Source organism: Triturus cristatus, chromosome 10, assembly GCF_964204655.1.
Source record: "Triturus cristatus chromosome 10, aTriCri1.1, whole genome shotgun sequence".
NCBI classification, from domain to species: domain Eukaryota; kingdom Metazoa; phylum Chordata; class Amphibia; order Caudata; family Salamandridae; genus Triturus; species Triturus cristatus.
In genome coordinates this window covers 1049838459-1049861113 of record NC_140593.1, presented here as the reverse complement: position 1 = coordinate 1049861113, position 22655 = coordinate 1049838459, and the positions used below count along the sequence as shown (strand labels likewise).

Below are 22655 nucleotides of genomic sequence, written 5' to 3'. Positions count from 1 at the left end.
TCGACATGGATGATGTCATCAGTGATGTCATGAGTGATGTCACTGACCATGTCATGAGTGATGTAATATGTGACGTCATCAGCAGTGCATTGCGGGGGCGCGAGTTATAGTTAGCTGTACTAACTATGACTGGGGAATTTCTAGGGTTTTGTACGAGGGAAATGTCCAGCTAACTATAACATCCCTGATATATATATATTTTTTTTTTTTCAGCCCTTAAATCTTTGTGACAGAGAGCCCGGGACCCTGGCAGGGTGGGTCGGCGCAAGGGGCACGAAGAACCCACTTTCAAATCCAACAAATCTTCTTGAACAAGAAGAATGCGGACTACCTGATTGAAGGATAAAGGTGATTTTTAATTCTTAAACGCAGTATGCAGCAGTTGCTCTTTCATCCCTTACATGTTTCAACTTAATGCGGAGCTTTGATCACAGGTGTGCTTTTCTTTTCAAACTGACCACATGATCATGCGTCATCAAACCACCTTTTTATTCAGTGGTTATTGATCGTATTCTTGTTATGGAATGCGCACTGCAAAGTTAATGTCATTATTTCATCCAGCAGCTAATAGCATTTCAGTTAATTCAGCTGCAAGTATTGTTGTTTATTTGGCAATGTAGTGCGCATTAACAGCTTCTTGATAAATGCACTTGTTTCTACGCCTCCTTTTGTGCACACAAAAGCCTTAGTGTAATTTATAGTGAGGCTGAGGGAGACAAGGTAAGTTAAAAAAAAAAGCAACTGGGATTATCAAAGCCTCCTCTGTTTTCAAACTCAAAGAAAATGTCAAATCATTAATTAAGGCTAATCAGGTTTAATTTGTAAATAGAGGCGAGGTCCTCCTACTTGCAGGGGATACTTACAATCTAACTTTATAAAAGATAAATGGGGAAGCTATGTTTTCTGCATGGTGGACTGAAGAGTTTGTTCATGGTTCACCCCCCCCCCCCCCCCCCAAAAAAAATGGCAAGCTGACGTTCATTGTCCAAGCCCAATTCAGGAGTTTGACTGGCTGCGATTTACAAGAACACACGGCAGAGGGAGTGTCAGCAGGAGACGGTTAGGAAATGAGATTCTTCAACTCCTGATAAAGTTCTTTAAAAACATTTGACAAACTCAGGGACCATGATCTCTTGAGCTACCTCTTTACCTGACAGTTTCTCTAAACCTCATTCTCCCTAACTCACCTATCACTCTACCTCACATCTCCATTTATCTTCTCTTCCATACTCCTTTTTAGATCCACATCCATGTCTCTTTCTAGGTCACCTTTTTCCATCTACATCTGCTCTCTCCTCACCTCTCTTTACTTAAGCTTTCTCCTTGTACCCTCTCTGCCTACACCTATCTCACTCCTTTGACTACTTCACCTACTCCTGCGCACCTCACCTCTCTTACATACTTTAACAGAGATCAAATCGCCTATGTCTGTATCACACCTCCCTCAACCATCTCTCTATACCGCCTCTTTTTAACTCCCTTTCTCTTCTGCATCATACACTGCCTCAGCTCTCGGTTGCACCCGCCTCTTCCTCAGCAAAGCAGGACGTCAATCTTTGCCAGTGAAACGAAGAGCTAGAGAGGGAAGTGGTGTACAAAGGGGACAGTATGAAGGAGAAAATTGTTAGATTTCACCATGGGGAAGTCCTTAGAGCAGTGCTTTGATTATCCTTGTGACAGCTGTTAAGTGGAGTTATTTGTACGTTTGAACATCCAGCAGTTAGAACCAAAATTTAGAGTATGTGTGTAATTTCATAGTGTTCAAACATGACTTGGAAGCCTTTTAATGTGTTTTGGAATCTTGTGCTTTCAGAAAGTCTAGTTATTCATCACCAGCTCCACTCAAAAGTGAGACCATTTCAGAGTACTCCGTCATTAAACTTCCTGAATGATCTAAAATACTGGCAAGCCTCCTGACGTTTAGCTCCTTGCTCTTTCTGAGGAAATGCCATTAGCTGCACCCTTTGGTACAGGGGAAAAAGGCCCACTAAGCCCTGATCCATTTTGAAGTCAGTGGTCCAAACCTGCCCCTGCTTCACTTTCTCCTTGTTTTGCACATGTCCATCGTCTCCCAGTGCATCTCCTTCTCCAATGTTATTGCATTGTGTTTAAAGTTTTTTAATTACACTTCTCCTCTTCAATCTGAACACTTTAATGTTATAATTTTCTTGTCAACTGATTGCTTGATCCCTCTAACATCTGCCTGTACTCTGCCCCTTTCACCGCATATCCTATTCTTGCTGTACTCGAAGGTGCAATCTTACTGGTCACCTAGATGGTTAATAATAAGCTCCCCATGCGTAGCAAAAAATAAACTTGATCCCAAGGGTAATTTGGTTTAGTAGTTATGTTTATTTTACGAATTTGCATTTGGTGCAATCAATATGCACCGATTTGAATTAATACATAACAAGGGTTTCACAGAGAATGCTTAGGATAGAAAAACCTAAACAGAGGTTTACATACATATTCAAAATGTGTATATATTACATCTATACATGCATATAATTATATATCAATATCAATATCGGTAATGGCGACAATGCAGTTATAGCTAGGCCAGTTTCTATTAAAACGTGTTTTTGATTTTACTATAAACTTTTGCTCCTTGCCACAAATCTGCATGAAACTTTCAAAATTAAAGTTCAAGCGAAAAAATTCGATATTGTAAGTTTTGTGCAAATCTGTTGGACGGGGGGTGGAGGTAGAGGTCAAAAGAGAGACTTTTCCCATTTTAACTCCCAGAGAGCAACAATGAAAGAGAATACACCAAACAAGAACCTAGAACTTAACTCAAGGAGTGCCTTGAAACTAGCATTAGTTAGAGCTAGCTTGACCATTAAGCTGCAGACTATCCTCAAACCAGGGCTCGAATGCCCAAGAGAGAGAGTACCAAGACCTCAAACTGCGCCAAATCACTATGAAAGGCAGCCGTGTCACTGAAATGTCTAGAAGTCTGTTTTTTATTTTTTGTGAGTAGAACTACCAGTCGCACCTTTCTTATAATTCCGGACTGGCGAAGCAATTCCTTTTCTTCTTTGATTCTGGATTATTGGTGAAAATTGGAAATTACTGGAGCCTTTCAACAGATGTGCACCTACCGCCTCAACCTTTCTAAAACCAACTGAACCACTTCAGGTCCTTTAAACTCTACATTCTTGGTTGCACAGTATATCAAGGGCAGAGAGCGAACTCTTGGTCAGCATTTTGATCTCATTATCATATTCCAGTTACTTCAGAAGTAGGAGTTCTGTCCTCCACACCTTCCTTCTCTCACAGTCTCAGTTTCCTCTTCTACCATCAGTTGCCTTTCACCACTATGTCAATTCCTTTTACTTCAGTTGTTCCATTTTCCAATCTCCTGCCTGCTCCAGAATCATGCAAAAAGCTCCTCACAAAGTCACCGCTCGCACACTTCTACTCATAGCTCTCAAAACTCAGTAATTCCCTTTCTATTCACACATTGTGCTTCCTTTGTCATCTTTGTTCTCTCCCTCAATATCCTATGCTGCTCAATTGTGATTCATCCTTCTCCAATGCCAGTTCCATTAGTGACCCTATTATCAAATTTGACATCAACATCTTTGCCATAATGTATCTCACTTCTAACTCCATATCATGGCATCATTCCAGCATCTAACTTGGAGGCCTCAATTAACACTGGGGTGTCCATACTAATAACCACAGCAATTCCCTCAGCAATTTTTTACTTTCCACCTTTCTCCTGCAGCACACCGCTCACGCCATCCAAAATACGGGAAACGCACTCAGGTCCATTATCCTTCAACAGTCCTGCCACACTAGAAAATCCGTCTCGGGATTCATAAAAAATGCATCTGCCCAGGGCCTACTGATCCATCAACCTCGCCATTACATAGGCCGAAAGGCAATTGGCAATGATGTGGAAACCTAATTATGCACGACAAATGTCACTATGAAAAGCGGAGCTCATAAAGTATGTGGGAGCTGAAGACTCAGTTATGATTACACAGCAAAGACTTAGGGGAATGAATCCACAGACAAGTACCTAAGATGAAATACTCCTTATGCTGGCTAACTAAGTCAACACCATGCATTCTTGAACAGGAGCGCTTTAACACACACGTGAAGGGGCCCATGTTAGAATTGGTGGAGTGACTCCTTGGAGCTGGGTTGGAAGGTCTCACATGTTTCGTACTGAGCACCAAGTGGCCAGGTAGTAGCTCCACTTGCTGCCTGCAGATTCCAACATGTTGAAGCTGTGCCTACTGTTTGAGAATTGACCAGAGACGACCTGTCCTAGATCCCTGTGCACAGAACTGTTATATGGCTAAACTGCTGAATATTACAGGGTATTTTGGGACTATCAAAGGCCATAAGCACTACATTACTGAAGGCACTCAGAAAGGATAATAATAGAACAATGATGATCTGTGGTGTACATTGTCGATAAGGGTGTTAGTTGACTTGATGAAGTACCATGCCACAGATATCAAGGACGATCATCATGAAGGCGGTCATCTGTTATTTAAAACAAGTATATAATTCTAGAGAGAAATTAGACTCATTTCAGCAGCATGCCTGGGATGAAACCTGGATCAGCTGTGGATCAAACATGTTAAGAATGGCAAGGAAGAGAATAAGTTGAGACAAAATTGCATGTTGCAGTTAACTTGGAAGAACTTAGCTTAACCCGTAGTTTGGGAGTACTGGATAAAACCAGGGATGACCCTGTGGTTGTCGAGGGATGTTGGGTCCAAGGATGAAGAAGTGTAAGGCTGGCTTATTTTTTAAAGTCTAGGCACTAATCTATGTTGTTATGTTATGTTATAAACGCTTATATAGCGCACAGCTACCTCCAACGGAAGTGTCCCGGCGCTGTTGACTAATCATGTGGACCTGAATGGAGAAAAAAAGAGCTGTGATCAGTGGGGAGGAGAATCAGTGCAAAGGAAACAGCCAGGTTTTTAAGGCCTTTCTGAAAGCATTTTCTTTCTCAAGTGCTCTAAGGTCCTTCAGCATAGAATTCCAAATAATAGGTGCCCGGACAGAAAATGACCGGCCACCCATTCTGACCTTTCTAAATTTGGGTACCTTAAGAAGATTCAAATGATTGGATCTTAAAGATCTGTTTTGCAAGTACCTTTGAATTCTAGCGCTAAGGTATGGGGGGCCAGTATTATACAAGGCACGATGGGTTAGTACCATCGCCTTAAAATCACTCTTTTCTTTATAGGTAACCAGTGTAAACTGGCCAGATGAGGAGAAATTCTGTGGCGGACAGGGATATTTCTAATCAATCTAGCAGCTGCATTTTGAATTAGCTGAAGCCTGGCTATCAAATAGTCTGGAAGACCAATAAATAGACTGTTTGCGTAATGTGAAGTAATGGTGGCATGTACCACCGTTTGACGACAGTCTACGGGGAGAAAATGAAGAAGAACGGCGCAACATTCTAAGCTTCCAAAAACAGACTGCGGAGAGCTGAGCAATGTGATCCTTTCCTGAGAGCTCTACATCCATCTTAACGCCTAGATTCCGGGCTACCCTAACTGGGAGTGGTGCGGGATTTAGGATGGTCGGCCACCAGCAATCTGAGGACAATGGAGATTGATCATTAAAAAATAGGAGCTCAGTCTTTTCTGTGTTCAACTTTAAACAGTTGTCCGACATCCAAGATACTATGTCCAACATACATCTCTTAACACTCAGCATCCTTCCCTCATCCTTTTCATGAAACGAAAAAAGGAGCTGAGTGTCATCAGCATAGTTGACAACCCGTAGGCCATGTTTCTCAATTATATGAGCCAAGGGAGCCAGATAAACATTAAACAATGTCGGGCTTAATGCAGAGCCCTGAGGTACTCCACATGACAGCATTTTTATTTGTGAGGAGTGCGGACCCAACACCACCTGTTGCAATCAGCCCTCCAAAAAAGACTGAAACCACGACAGAACTGCTCCTGATAGACCAATGTTCTTTAATCTGTGCAATAAGATTTTATGGGACACAGTATCAAATGCCGCAGAAAGATCTAATAACACAAGCATTGCACAGTGTCCTTTGTCCACCGTTTCTCTCAGAATCTCCGTGGTCTCCAGGAGCGTGGTCTCAGTGCTAAAAGTGGCTCTAAAACCAGATTGGGAGTCATGCAACAAGTTGTTGGAATCCAAAAACCTCGAGAGTTGCCTCTGTACTTCCTTCTCCAAAACCTTGGCTGGAGCTGGGAGTAAAGATATAGGGCGATAATTTTTTAATACCAAGGGATCGGCTCCTTCTTTTTTTAAGATGGGCCTAACCATGGCTTTCTTCCAATCCACTGGATAATTTCCAGTTTTCAACGACTGGTTCCAGATAATATTCAGGATCGGATTTAGCCCCTGAGCAAGAGTCTTGTAGAACCTGGCAGGGAGAGGGTCTGCCGGGGAACCCGATTTTACATGTTCAAGGTCCGCCAGAGATTGGGTGTCTTCAAAGATGGCAAAGTTCTTCCAGGCCAAATTTCCATCCCCATTACTTATAATTGGATCTGGTTCTTTGCAAGGAGGAAACGAAGAATATATTTCAGCAATTTTATCATTAAAAAAAGTAGCCAGATTCTCACATAAGGTTTGAGACACGGGTATGGAACTTAATGAGGCCAGGGGGTTAGTGAAACCTTCTACAATCTTGAAGATTTCTTTTTTTGAGTTATTAGCCGCTCGAATCTGATTGGCGAAAAAGTTTCTCATAGCTGACCGCTTAGTGTGATGAAAGGTCCTAAGGGCGTTTTTATAAAGGAGTTTGGCTTCTAGGGAAAAGTTCCGTCGCCAAACTCTTTCCAACTTCTTACAGGCACTCTTTCTGGCTTTAAGATCCTTCGTAAACCATGGGGCGGAGGGACGATTACGAACAGTTTTCCTCAACACCCTCGGAGCAATATTATCTAAAGTTTGGGTTACTTGCGTCTTAAAAGCGAGAACATCCTGATTGACGTCCCCCGTAATGTGGAAAGGAGACATTCCCCAGTAATATGTGAAGGTAGTTTCGCCAATCTCTAGTCTCAATCATAGTGTGAGGGCCTGTCTTGGGTTTATAGTTTCTTTTGAAGGAAAAAGGAACAAAATAATGGTCAGACCAGGTAACCTCTTGGGGAGAACTCATTACCAGGGTTGGGTCATTAGTAAACACCAGGTCCAACATATGACCTCCTCTGTGAGTAGCACTCTGCACCTTCTGTACAAGATTAAACCCCTGAAGTGTACAAATCAGTTTACTGGCTAGATGTCAAGAAGCATCTTATTTAATGTATGCATTTGTTCTATTTATCCATCATTTATTCGGGAATCCTTAAAGATGCAGCACATTGCATATGCTTCAAAATGTTTGTTAAGTTCTCCTTTCCACACAGCAGGCTCCAACTCCAGGTTAATCCATCCAACAGGGAGTTTAATCAGTCAAAAGTAGAGAACACCACCACCAACACATGGCAAATTGAGCCTCTAAATAACTGACAAATATGGAATCTTCCCCATTGAACAATTTTTATGACATACACTATTTCTAAACATGCACAAGTGGTGCTCCATTAAAGATAAGGGAGGGAGAATGAGGGATCAGGACGAAGACAAACCACAACATACACCACTTCTTCTGACCAAGAAAAAGAAAGCACAAGGTATAAAAGCCACAAAAGAGTAAAGAGACAGGGGATAAGAGAGGAAGAATATACAATAGCAAACAAATCCAAAGAACAAGCAGAAACACAAGTTGGCAAAGCACAGAAAAGTTATTCAGCCAAATCTAGTTCCAGAACACCTATGGCTCCACACACACACTTTCCACCAGATGGGTTTTTTCTTTAATGTAAAACTTTGACTTGGTAGTGAGCTCCATGGAATCCACAGAACAGAAAATGCCACCACCTTCACTATGGACACTGACCTGAACATAAAATCCAGAATCGGTGCCTTACAGTGACTGGCTACAGTTATGTCACAGTTCATGAAGCCTTGGGTACCACACCAGAAGGCCTGCCACTTCCTATTATGTACAGATCCGATGGAGCGAAGAAGAAGCAGAGGTTCACTCTACTTCCAAGAGGTACTGGTTATGTATCAGAAACGGGGGTGGGACCTGGCTTGGCAGTTTGGGCTTGACTGTTCCCATGAGGCACAGGGACAAGACTGATTTGCATATAGCTGGGTCTGAACTGAGGTGGTGAAGTGAGTTAAAGAACGATTATGGATTTAAGCCAGATCTATGAGTGTTTGAAAAGTTTCAGCACTCCGTCCATCATCTGTTTGGTTTGCTTTGTTCATCCTAATCACAAGCCTTTGACTACTCGCACATCCGACCCTTCTCGGAAAGACCTCACTAGTTCGGAGACTCAGGACTGCTGGGGCCTTAATTGTACTATCAGATAGTTCCAATTTGGGACTAATGCCCTCTTCTCAGATGGTGTGACCAAAGCAAGTCACAGACCTGACCCAGAACCGACACTTCTCTTCTTTAAGGTGAGCCTACTCTCTAAAAGGTGCTTCAACAGAAGACTCTGGATCTCATCATGGCCTTTCCCATCCTTCCTAACACCAAAATCCTGGAAAAATAACACTTGTAGCACTCGTTCCAACAACATCTTCATCACTCTTTGGAAACTTCAAACACGAAGCAGCAGACACTAATCCAGATGGCATTCTAATAAATATGTATGCCTGTAAGGGCATAACAGAGATGAATCTAAAATCTTTGAGTAACATAGCCTGGTGATAGGCAAACAATAAGTTCATTACACTAAACACTTTGCCCCCCCCCCAACATTTCCAAGTTTCCAAGATATTTATTTTACTTAAGCATCCCTCGCAATTGCTCGATTATGTCCACAACATTGCCCATGTAGGCCACCAGCATGACTTGCTCAGGTGCACTGCGGTTAAAGATGATGCTCATCTCCTGTAACGCTTAACTAAAAGAGTGTCTTCTCACATTGCGACTATCACCCTACCCACAGTTTCTCTAACTCAATCGTATCCTCGTTACAGCAAAGCCCAACACATACATTTTAGCACCACTACAGCTCCCAGGACTAATAACCAGAAGGAATAGCACAATACTGTGAACACTAAAGAACCAAATGTTTGTCCCCTGCCATGGCATATAGCAAGCTAGAACCTCTCACTCACTCACAAATGACCACTTGTGCATCGTCTTCAATATTCAGAACTGCACTTTACTTTCTCAGCAAGCTTGGTAATAAAGCTGCATTCCAATTGTGTCACCCTGCCACTTCTGGAATTGTTGTCACCCAACCTCTGCAATTGCTGCAATGCGCACTCAGTGTCCTGGTCCCTCATAAGACAGCAGCCACATTCCACTATGATGCGTGTGGTGCAAGTACCCTTTTAGTAGTACTCCCGGGTCAGTGGTCTAGTTTCCCCCAAGAAGGCTGACTTGATGAATGTTGACATTACCACACTTCCAGTCACAAGCCAACTTCTCAGTATTGGTAGTGTGTGTCAGTGTTTGAATAACCATCACAACTCACAAATTTTGTCGCTTCAGTTACACACTGTAAAAAAAAAACACTTCCATGTTACTGACTGTTTGTACATTGCACAAGAACACATACAACATACTACAGTGTTTCAGTGTTCCCAAGGCTGAAATGGCAGGCTCCGGTAGGGGGTTCAAGGAGGCAAGATTTTCAGAGGGAGATAGTGGTGCTTCACTGTCAGCCTGTCAACCTACAGGGCCTCACCAACACTAGTATTATGGTGAACACACCATAGTATGCTTAAAATCAGGTTAATTGGACAGGGCGTTTATTCAGTCAAAAGTAGAGGAGAACATCACCAAGGCAGGGTGATCCTCTGAGTATAGGAAAGTTATGCAATCTTCCATATTGCACAATTTATATGACAAACTAGTTCTACAGTACAGACATACACTACAACTCCAACAAAAAATGGAGAGACAGGCTAATAGAAAAGATAGACCAGCATAGTATATGTTTATATGTCCACTCAGAGGTTTGGAGACACAGAATGCATGCACACTTGAAAGAAAGGCAAGTATGGTATAACTAACGGCATGTGAGGAACTTTGGAGATCATGAATGATAGGGGAAGAATTGAGATACAGTTGGGTTCGTTGATTGGTGGTGCAAGGCACAGAGAGTAACAGCTATTTTACTTTTATTGCATGCTTGGGCTGTTTTGTTACAAAGAAGTGGTTTATGTTGTTGCCTGGAGGAGAGCCGCAGAATTCATGACACCGGGGCTTAAAGAAGCTGTGAATGTTTGAAACAGGCCCTTGAGTAAATTTTTGGGCCATCATTATGGTTTTAAAGGAGTCTGTTTGCAACCGAATCAATTAAGCTTTAGCTTTAAGATGGCAACAATGTTGTTTGTGATATATGAGGATAGGGTGGAACCAGGCGGTGTGGTGAATGCAGCACAGTTTCCTCTAGGCCGAATGTACGAGGCAACTGCACTGGTATTGAGTAGGCTCCACCACTGGTGGAGAGGTGAGGTCCGAGGTTGTACTAACGCAAAGATTTCTTATGGAGGCTGTTTACCAAGACCCGATCATGCAACACACACTGAAAGATGGCATAGCATTGTGCCCCGGGAATAGATCAATCTGAGTAATCCACTGCAGAACACAATGATATCCTTTCATGGATAAAGAGGGTCCACAGTGATTTGTTCCCAACACAAGTGATCTCACGCACCTCTTCTTCACATTACTAATTTCTAAGGGACACTTCTTGCAAAGAAACTTTGTATTATATCCTGAGCTGAAAGAAAAGAACACTTCAAACAAAAAGACAACATGGTACCTAACAGTAGTGTTAATAATATTGTACAGTGGTCAAATACAAATTTTTATTACAGTTTTATTCTCATTTCTCCACACTCACCTTCGTAATATAGACTGCTGGAGAGTTCTGCAGGCAATAAGAGAGTCTCCTGTAAACATATGGCACACCACCACCTTGTGACAGCTAGACATGAAAGACATGACTGCATCCGGCTGAAAGGTTCCACTCCTGGAAATTATGCAAAGTCGCTGGAGAGAGCAGCATTGACTCAGAGTTTGGAAGAACTGGGCATTTGCAGAAAAATAGGGTTGCTCGAGCCTGTGAAGAGATGCAAAATTAAAATATGTATTGACATGGTAACAAACTTGCAACATTAAAGCAATATAAAAGAAATCAGCTGAGAAACTGGCAGCACACAGTTAACCCTCTTGTCAACCTGAACAGTTTGAAACCTAATGTTATTACATTGAAATTGTTAAAAGTTTGTGGTAAATCTCGTGCAACGTACGAAACCCCTATCATGTACAACCAAGGAAGACCACTCAGAAAAAAGAAACAGCAGGAACCATGATGGGCCAAGCACTTCAAAGAAGTCTTGAAAAGACCGGTACCAACTACCGAAGCAGAAATACAAGAGACAGACTTGAATATGAACACCGTCCCACCACAGAAAGAAGAAATCGTCACTCATACAAAGATATCTCAAGAAAGGAAAAACTCCTGGCCAAGACAACCTGAATGCAGAAATGTTCAAAGCAGGCCAAGCTTCTCCAACCACGGTTTACATCGATTTGAGAGGGCAAGAAAGCATCAGATGACTGGAACTAAGGCATCATCATTCAGATTCGAAAGAGCAATAACCAACTACCAACTGGAGTGGAATAACCCGTCTGTCAATCCAGAGTAAAATCCTGGTAAAAATCATTATACAGTGCATTTCCAATGCTGCAGAAAAGCAGTTAAGAAGAGAACAGGCTGGGTTGCACAAGGGTAGAGGGTGTGTTGATCAAATGCTTATTCTATGCGACATCATATGGCAGTGCATGGATTGGCACATACAACTATATATCAACTTCATTGATTTTGAGAAAGATTGACAATATCCATTGTGACAGCCTCTAGGTTATATGGAGAGTCTATGGCATAACGTAGCAGATAGTTCTCCTCATCAAGAATTTCTATGATAATTTTACTACAAGGTCAGAGACTGTGAGCAAAGCTTTGAAGTCAAGACAGGTTTGGGACACAGATGCATCTCATCAACTGGGTGATCTGTCGCACAACAGAAGACCAAGCCAGCGGCCGGTGATGTGACACGACAGAAGACCAAATCAGAGGCATCAGATGGGCCTTATTCTCTACATAAAGGACCTTGACTATGTGGATGACCTAGCCTTGTTCTCTCAAACACCCCAGCATATGCAGGAAAAGGTACCTCACCTCAACATCTATGCACAGCAAATGGGCCTGAAGATGAGCACAAAGAAATCAGAAGTCAAGCAACTCAACTACCCAACTCCTTCACTAATCAAGGTGGCTAGAAAGTACCTAGCCATGATTGAAGAGTACACCTACCTAGGCAGTACTATCAGACATGATGGGGGGGGGGGGGTTGGGGGGGGGCGGCTGTTAGAGACAGTGACATCAGGAGCAGACGGACAAAGCAAGGAATGCCTTCAGGATGCTGAGCAATGTATGGATTTCATCTCAGCACAGCACCAAGCTGAGGCTTTACAAGCACTGCATTCGGTACACATTCTTCTATGGATCAGAATGCAGGTGAATTATGAAAAACGATCACCAAATTATTAGCTTTCCACACTTGTTAAATAAGAATCTTGCTAATTTTTAGGCCACAAACCATCTCCAACCAGGAACTGCTACCAATATGTGACCAAGAGCATAGACACCATCATTACGAGAAGAAGATAGAGATGGATACAACACACCATTAGAAGAGGACAAGACTCCATCACAAGAACAGCTCTCCACTGGATCTCAGAAGGCAAACGAAGGAGGCAGGCCAAAGAATACTTGAATCAAATGGTGGAAACAGAAATGAAGACTGTGAGCCACAGCTGAGGTATTGTACAGAAACTTGCCCAAGACAGACAGAAGTAAAGGTATTTTGTTGCTGTTCTACATGACAGCTGGGATATTGGGCCGCAAGTAGTAAGTAGTTGATATTTTCTAATTAAAAAATGAATAATATCAGAATATAATGTGGTAAGTAAAAGTGCAATGTTATTTCACATTGTCTCATACAAAGATATACAGAAATGGTTAGCATCCAAATTGGTTGTGTTGATGCACACATGCGATGACAGAAATAACATATAATACTGGCCTGGGTATGTCAGCTTAATGTTCTGCGCACAAAGAAACATGAATTTATTTCAAAACTCTATTTCCATTTCATCATGTTTGATTTGACTTGTACACATTTCACTGTATCTGCTCTTTTTAGGACCATCACCAGAGTTTTCAAAAGGCACACACCCAATTCAGGTATTGTCACAGGTTTCTTCAGCAATGTTGGAACTATTCACTATCCGTCAAGATCTATGTTGCTGGTGAATACCTTTTATACTTTTAAAAACACTAGTCCCTTCCATGATATTTATCAATTATTGTATGCATATAATAACTGAATATATATATATCCCCTAGTTGGGACAAACTCGCTGGAGGCAGGGTAAAGATCAGGGAAGGCCCTTGCTGTAAGCCCACCTCAGCTTTCTCCTAACGCGTTTCGGGCAAACGCCCTTTATCAAAGGCAAGCTGCATCTTAGTGCAGGAAGATTCTGAATTTAGATAAGTATTGTACCTCTACATTGCCAGAACATGGTTTGTTTGCTTGTCCTTGTGTGCGTCCTCGAACGAAAGCAACGCATGGGAAAATATACCGGCCGGCTTAGGTCAGGAGGACAGCACCGCCGATAAAATTATTACGGACTGTTGGTGTCGGATACATAGACACCGGGGTAACAGAAGGACAAGTTGGAGTTTATTTTGAAACGGCAACGTGACTTGAGGCCCTATGGAGGGTATGACTGAATTGCTTCCCAGGCAGAACCCAATCAGGGTATTATTCTAGCACCAGGACTACAAGGCCCATAAAGCTGAGGATGACGTAATGCCGTAGGAGGGCGAGAATTAGCTAAAAGGGACTGCCTCCTCGTGCATCTGCTCGGAAGCCCCCGTGAGTAAGGAGCAAAGGAGCTTCGGAACACGTTAGGAGCAAAGGAGCTCCGAAACGCGTTGGGGAAAGGTGGAGGAAATATCTGCGAGCGCTGCTGTTTACTGTCCAAATAAAGAACTTGGCCCTGGAGGCTTTGTTTGCTTGTCCTTGTGTGCATCCTCGAACGAAAGCAACGCATGGGAGAATATATATATATATATATATATATTATCCAGCTAAGTGTCGGAGAAGAGTAACTACAGAAAAAAGAAACCGCATTAAAGTTTCAATAAAGAAACGCGCGGTTAATTGGCTGACTTTAAAGCTACAGTAAACTCCGATTGCAACTGTGCACATGAAAAACAACGAATGAGCTTCAAATAAGTGAAAAATATCGGGAAGAAAAAAACAAGCAGGCACGAAATATGGAGAAACGGAAGCGAAAAGAAATGAACTGTTGAGCTCTATGTTTGAAAAGGGCGATGTGGATAAAGATATGGGAACAGCCAATGTAACAGGAAAAACAGACACTAAAAGTAAAATACGTGCATGGGAAAAATTAAGCCGCAAGGAAATAAATACGTCTTGGGAGCTTATTACTCTGAGGAAATACTTGGAGGTACGTGTCCCAAGGGGGCTGAGGATAATGTTGATGCCTAACCATCAGGACGCCTTAAACGAGTTGCTACAGGAGTGGGGTGATTTCATATTAAAATCATCAATAGGCTTAATTGAAATTTTAGTGAAACACATTGAAATTGGCCTTGGAAAAATAAAGGAACAACTATTCGAAACAGAAAAGGAATTATCATCATTAAAAATGACACCAGAAATGACTAAATTTAAGGAAGAGCTGGAAGTACAGAATGACAAACATGAGGCTATAGTTAGGGAACGCAAGCATTCCAAATTCATCAGAGATTCGAACGATTATGCGGAGGGGCGCATATTTACTTTCTCTCGAAAATTTGATGCGATGAAAGAACAAGCGACTTGGAATAGCACAACAAGCTTCTCAAGCAGTGCCTCCTCTCTAATATCCAATGACCCCAGTGATGGGGAGCAATCAACTGAAGCAAATAGGAGCAAATTGTCTTTTTTAGGGGACATGCGCCTAGTATTGCAACAGAGACAATGAGAGCAAAATCGACCCACATTTCAACAACAAAGGGGAAGAGGACGGCAATGGTCACAAAGAAACCCACAAGAAGGGGTAAAAGACGCAAATGCAACTACAGAAAAGACAGGAACAGAAACGAGGAGTATGCGCCGGAAGAAAAAATGAAGGAAGAACTGCAGGTGGTGAATCTATCCAAAAGATCCATTTCGGAAGTGGAAACATCTTTATTAAAAAGGGGCATAAATGTTTGCCCAACAAGAAGAATGGATCTAGCACAAGTAAGGATAGACTTATACCTATATATCCGGAAAATAAAGTTAGCTAAATTTTTTGCGGGAAAACAGAACAAACAAAAAACAAAAACATCGGAAGAGACAATAGCAAGTGTACAAGTCAAAGATTCTGAGAGCTTCCTGACATTACTAAATCTAGATGCTGCGGAGGGAGAGGAAATCCCTTTGAACATGGCAATCTCCCAAGGAGGAGCGGGCTTGAGTGGCATGAAACCGAAGTCAAAGTTTTACCCTCAATTGGCATCAGGAAATAAAATAGATTTATTTCAGGAAGCGGTCATTCAAGATCTGTATAAATTAAAAGGTCCGGAGTTCACAGATAACTTGACCAAACAAGAGAAGGATGCCCTGCTGAACCTAACAACTGATGACCAAATTGAAATCAAAATGGCAGACAAGGGGGGAAACATAGTGATTTTGGAAAAAGGAGCGTATGCTTTGGAAGCACATCGCCAACTTTGGAACATCGAATACTATGAAAGATTAAAAAAGAACCCAACCTTCAAGAATGGGCAGGACGAGAAATTATAAATGAGGATGAACAAAAATATTTAACAGTGACTCATCCGATTACAGCTACAATTTATTTCCTGAAAAAACTTCAAAAGGATCAGAAAAAAACACCGGGCAGACCCATCTTGTCAGCAAAAGGATCCTTGTTGGAACCCATGGCTAATTACATTGACTATTTTTTAAATCCCTACGTAACTCAACTAAGCTCCAACATACAAGACACAACGGACCTGTTGAGGCTGCTGCAAAATACTCCCTGGCAGGAAACATATCAATTGGTAACAATGGATGTCATATCCCTGTACACAAATATAGGGAATGACATGGGCTTGGAATCATGCAAGTTCTTTTTACAAGATCGTAACATCAAATACTGTGAACATAATAAAATGCTCTTGGAAATGATATCAATATGCCTCAATAAAAATATCTTTGCTTTCGGAGAGGAAGTGTATCGCCAGAGGAATGGTACTGCGATGGGATTTTCATTTAGTCACAGCTACGCCTGTTTAGCGATGGGGTACTGGGAAAAGGAGGTAGCATGGAGTGCGAGCAATGACAGAATGTTGAATAAGGTCGTCAGTTGGAGACGCTTTATTGACGACTTATTCATTATATGGGATGGCACAATAATGGAATTCCAAGAATACTTTGAATTGTTAAATAACAGTAAAACAAACTTAAAATTTACTTATGAAATCAGTAAAGAAAAAGTAGTATTCAGAAATTTACATAAAAAATGGCCATATACAGACAACATTGCACAGAAAAAGCACAGAAACAAATGCTACCTTGGAAGCAACAAGCTTCCATCAAAAACCCCTAATCTCAAGCATTCCTTATGGGGAGTTCTTGAGGATTCGGCGAATCTGCAGTGAAGAAGAAGAATGGCGAAAGCATGGAAATATCACCATGGAAAGATTCAAGAAAAGGAAATACAATATTAATATTGTTAAAAAATGCTGGGAAAGAACGAACAGCAAAACACGAGAAGAGTGTTTATCTCGAAAACAAAGGATAACAGAGCAGGAGACAATTCGACTTATAACGGATTACTCACTAGAGAGCAAACAAGTAGTGGGCATCCTAAGAAAGAATTGGAAGATATTACAGCTAGATGCCACTGTAAAAGAATTAGTAGGGAAGCATCCAACAGTGGCATACAGGAGAGCTAAAAACTTAAAAGATCATCCAATTCACAGCGATTTTAAAGGAAAAGGCAAAGAAACTACACGAATGAATACAAAAAGCTTCATAAAATGTCATATGTGTAAAGCCTGCCAAACCGCCAAACAGACAAAGGAAGTAAAAATGGCGGATAACAAAACATGGGAAATCCGACAATTGATAACATGTAAGACTCAATATACAATTACATATTGGAATGCCCATGCCCATTGAGGTATGTAGGGAGTACGATCTTCGAACTGAAAAAGAGAATATTAGAACACATAAGAGCGACAGTACACAAGGACAAATCCAATGCAGTAGCCAAACATATGGAGCAATGTCATCAATGGGACTGGAAGCAATTGAAATTCTATGGAATTGAGACAATCCCAAGAAAAAAACGCGGTGGAGATCGGGAAAAACAATTGCGCCAGAAGGAGTCACGTTACATTTTGAAATTGCGAACACTGCAGCCGCATGGCCTCAACCAATCAGAAGAGCTCTACATACATTTATAATTAACTACAGCATCCCAAAAAATAATGAAAATAAAAAAAGATATAAAATGAAATTAAGAAATGAATTATACTATAAAAGCAAAGTGGAAATATTAGCAAAAAAGAAGAATAATATATAAAAAGAAAATCATGTAATGAAAGATGGGAAAAGGAAAGAAAAGAAAAGATGAATGGAGAATTCATGTCATTTAATAACAATAAGGATATTCCCCACCAGAGGGGCAAAAACGGGGAAATATTAAAGGGAAAATGGGAAAGAACGTTCCATCTTCAAAAATGGTAACAACAATGGACTAATAATGACATTCCCCACTGGACGGGTAAAAATGAGGGAATACAAAAGGAAAAAAGGAAAATGAATTTTCTGTCTTTTCATATAAAAAAGAGACACTGAACTCTTTTCTCCAATCTTTTTAATTATATAATTATCATTAAATCCTTGTTTTTGTGACTTCCACGTATAAAATGATAAAAATACAAAAAGTCATTAAAAAACTACATTCTCCATAATGCAAAGGGGAACTTAGGTCACTGCCAGGAAATGATGTAACAACTAGTAAATTTAAAGGGGGCGGTGCCAAGTAAACAGTTGATCGTGAGCAAGGTATCTGGTATACTGAAACGCGTAGATCTGTTCATGCCTGTATCCCGTAACATTAAGGAATTAGGAAAATAAAAAAAGTGCAAAAGGTTGCAGAGAGTGCGTCCCGTTTGTCCTTCCAGCTGGAGGGATTACTTGTGGATTTAAAGCGGCGTGGTTCTGCCGCAGGGACAAGCACCCACGAGGAGAGCTGCAACTGCCCGGTGACTGGGGAACCGAAAGAGTGGAAATATATATATATATATATATATATATATATATATATATATATATATATATATATATATATATATATTCTACAATCTGAATTCACAATGTTCTGGCAATGTAGAGGTACAATACTTATCTAAATTCAGACTTTTCCTGCGTCCAGCCCACTAACCACAGATCCTGTAGGTGGGCTGTGGACACAGGCACCGGGCTTTTCCACTCCCGGTCTTCATGCCTTAAGAGTCTGCTGTACAAAATCTCTAGACTACCCCCACATGGCCATTGGTAAACATTAATTGAAAAAAACACAGCATACACATTAATTTAGTGTGTTTGGGTCTTTATCTCATTTCATTAGTATTATTCTCACTTATATTTTTCCATTTTTATGATAACTTATCCATTTGGTACAGACAATACAGATATGTACACCAACTCACATTTGTATTGTTATATTGATCCCTCCCCATGTATTAGGCCTTATTGGATCGGACCCCTTTGCGTTTATATATTAAGATTCTGCTGGACATGAGGTAAAGTCCGTCTTCCCCTGAGCGCACTGGGCAGACTATTTAGGCTTGCTCAAAGGGTTCGGAGTGCAATTGGCTTCGGAATGCCTTGTGCTCACTTCACTCCATAGACGTTTTTGGATTTTGCTTTAGCAAAGACCTTTTGACTTCACTAAAATTGTATGTGCAATATCCTTATTTAAGGATCCTTCAGCCAGCTCCCTTCAACCATTGGTCGGTTAGAGGGACCACTACAAGTTATAATATTAATGCCTAATATAAAAAAAAAAACAAGCTTCCTAGGACCGGTTTCTGGCATTTCAGCCGTCTTCCGCCAGGCTTGCTTGAATCCAGTGGCAAAGTGAGCAAGGGACTCACGTCTGAGCATACCCTGCCAACTTATGGCGAACAAAGCAAAAACCAAAGGAAATGATGGACGGAGTGTTGAACATTGCAAGCACTCACCCCCAGTCCTAGGAAGCTTGTTTCCGGTCCAGGGAAGACATGGCTTGGCAGTTCGGGCTGGACTGTTCCCATGAGGCACAAGGTCAGACTGATTTGCATATGGTCATGTCTGAACTGGGGTGGCAGAGTGGGCTAAAGAACGGTGATGGATTAAACCCAGATCAGTTGACTGGGGGTGAGTGCTTGCAATGTTCAACACTCCGTCCATCATTTCCTTTGGTTTTTGCTTTGTTCGCCATCAGTTGGCAGGGTATGCTCAGACGTGAGTCCCTTGCTCACTTTGCCACTGGATTCAAGCAAGCCTGGCTGAAGACGGCTGAAATGCCAGAAACCGGTCCTAGGAAGCTTGTTTCCGGTCCAGGGAAGACATGGCTTGGCAGTTTGGGCTGGACTGTTCCCATGAGGCAAAGGGTCAGACTGATTTCCATATGGCCATGTCTGAACTGGGGTGGCAGAGTGGGCTAAAGAACGGTGATGGATTAAACCCAGATCAGTTGACTGGGGGTGAGTGCTTGCAATGTTCAACACTCCGTCCATCATTTCCTTTGGTTTTTGCTTTGTTCGCCATAAGTTGGCAGGGTATGCTCAGACGTGAGTCCCTTGCTCACTTTGCCACTGGATTCAAGCAAGCCTGGCTGAAGACGGCTGAAATGCCAGAAACCGGTCCTAGGAAGCTTGTTTCCGGTCCAGGGAAGACATGGCTTGGCAGTTTGGGCTGGACTGTTCCCATGAGGCAAAGGGTCAGACTGATTTCCATATGGCCATGACTGAACTGGGGTGGCAGAGTGGGCTAAAGAACGGTGATGGATTAAACCCAGATCAGTTGACTGGGGGTGAGTGCTTGCAATGTTCAACACTCCGTCCATCAATCATTTCCTTTGGTTTTTGCTTTGTTCGCCATAAGTTGGCAGGGTATGCTCAGACGTGAGTCCCTTGCTCACTTTGCCACTGGATTCAAGCAAGCCTGGCTGAAGACGGCTGAAATGCCAGAAACCGGTCCTAGGAAGCTAGTTTCCGGTCCAGGGAAGACATGGCTTGGCAGTTCTGGCTGGACTGTTCCCATGAGGCACAGGGTCAGACTGATTTGCATATGGCCATGACTGAACTGGGGTGGCAGAGTGGGCTAAAGAGCGGTGATGGATTAAACCCAGATCAGTTGACTGGGGGTGAGTGCTTGCAATGTTCAACACTCCGTCCATCATTTCCTTTGGTTTTTGTGAAAAGGATTAAACCAGCTATAGGTCTTGAAGCCATACAATGCGCAGGCTGCACCATGGGTTGTCTCGAACGTGTGCTGTTGGTGTAGGGTGAGGCGTGGAGTATAATTTGATTAAGCTATGTAATCAAAGTGATCAAAGCTAAGCTGGTTAGCAGGACGATGCTAGGACTTCTGTCTAATGTGAGCTATTACCTTAAGTCTTAAGTGTGCATATAGCTTGATCTGAAAATGCCATCAAGGCTTAGACAACTAAAATAGTTCCTTTATTTGTATGGATCCATAAAGTATTTCAGATTTGCTTAAATGTACCCGATTTAAATCTTATCTCCGAAATAAATGCATTGCTACAACCCAGAAATACGCAGTAATTCTTACCACTTTTGTGAGATATTGCTCATAAATGAATGGACACCTATAGCTGCCAAAGTGTCAATAGAGGTTTGTGGAATTAAGGGTTTGTAACTGGTGAAGCTGACTTAATCACATAGGTAAAACATGATTACTGCTACTATAAATCTTTGAAGGCTTCAAGGAATAGACAACCGATCTTTCAGAGGCTCAATCTGCATAAAATGATGATTTATCATTTTAGTAATGATCTGTATGTTCATAAATCTGAAAGGTGGAGCATTCTAAATATGTACTACAGATGACCAATCAGGAAACAGGCACAAGATGCAAGACACCATGCATGAGAAGAATTGAATTTCAGAGAAGAATGATGTGCAATATCCTAGGAGGGAGGGCAAAGAGCAACCGGTGGTGGCAGAACCAGGACACATCAGTCAACGGCAGCCGAAGAGCGATGAAATGCTTGGATACTTCACTTATCTGAAATACCAAAGTGAAGCCTTATGAGCACCGTGCTTTTAAGAGCATTTGTTCCTTTAACAAATGTTAGCAATACAACAAGGTTAATGTCAAAGTGATTTTGTTTACCCCCAGAGGTAGATCAGTGGCTTTTGCTCAATGGTGTTTTGGTCTGAAATTGTTCTTACTGGAATGCAAAGGGAAAACCATAGATAATTAAGTGAAACATATACAGGAAGTGAACATACATAAATCTACATCTTGCAGAGCCACTGCAGACCAACAGCAATGAAAACACTCAGAGAAAATGTGGTAAGCCCTCGGTGTCGGCTCACCAAACGGGAGATGCATGCACGTGGATGGGTAGCACATGTGGCCTTCTTGCGGCACATGAGGTGCAAAAGGTATTGCATGACCTGTAGCTGGTTCCTATATGTAGCTGCTAGGAAGCAGATGTGGTCAGACATCAGGGGCTAGGCAGCAGAAAGAAATACTGGGGATTGGCCTGGAAGAGCATTGAGACAGAGCCCATGGGAGTCTCCGACATGTACTATTTCTCTTTTCCTATAAACAAGTTTATAGTGGTGTGTAAGACTGTGCATACAGAATGACATTACCGTTTTAAAGGCGCACAAATAATCATAAATCAACACATACATGGCATAGCCTTAAGATAAACACGAGCGCATATCCGACAAGGGAGATAAACATATAATAAACAATCTCTTCCATCGTCACCGGCAACCTTTAAAGCTTAGCATAGGAGTTGAGCGGTATATTATGCAATGGCATTCTTCCAAATTCACTGCAGGATTTGATTTATGACCAATAAAAGCTTTCCGAATATTATACAGAAGGGTCTGAATATTCATGTCTTTTTTCAGGATTAGACCATTTTGACAAGCAGCACAGTTAAGAGGCTGCAAGCCACTGATGAATTTCAATTATCGGACAGGCATTAATTTCATATACTAGAGCCCAATGCATGTTAGGCGAAAAGAAGGGTGAGGTCTGCAGTCTAAAGCAATTGAATATAAACTAAATAACGCAGAGAATCAAATCACTTTATGCAAAGTTTGTAGCTGCAGCTACTCTTTTTATCAGGTCAATCAGTCAATATTCCTTTATTCTGCTTAAAAAGCCATAAACTTATGAAGAAACAAGATACACATAATATGATACAAAGTCACATGATTCAAACAGCAAATGGCACTTCTACAGGCATATATAAGTAAGTTACATGACAGAAAAATCATGTAAATGTT

The 22655-nt window shown here is 41.6% G+C and overlaps 1 protein-coding gene across 2 annotated transcripts in view; it reads right to left on the bottom strand.

Moving 5' to 3' along the window:
* Nucleotides 1-22655, bottom strand: part of FBXL18 (F-box and leucine rich repeat protein 18) — a 216733-nt gene that overhangs the window by 111074 nt on the left and 83004 nt on the right. For both annotated transcript variants that reach the window (XM_085629165.1, XM_085629164.1), the window contains one exon: nucleotides 10881-11099. In XM_085629165.1, the coding sequence (XP_085485291.1) occupies nucleotides 10881-11099 (219 nt within the window). The remainder of the gene's footprint in view (nucleotides 1-10880; nucleotides 11100-22655) is intronic.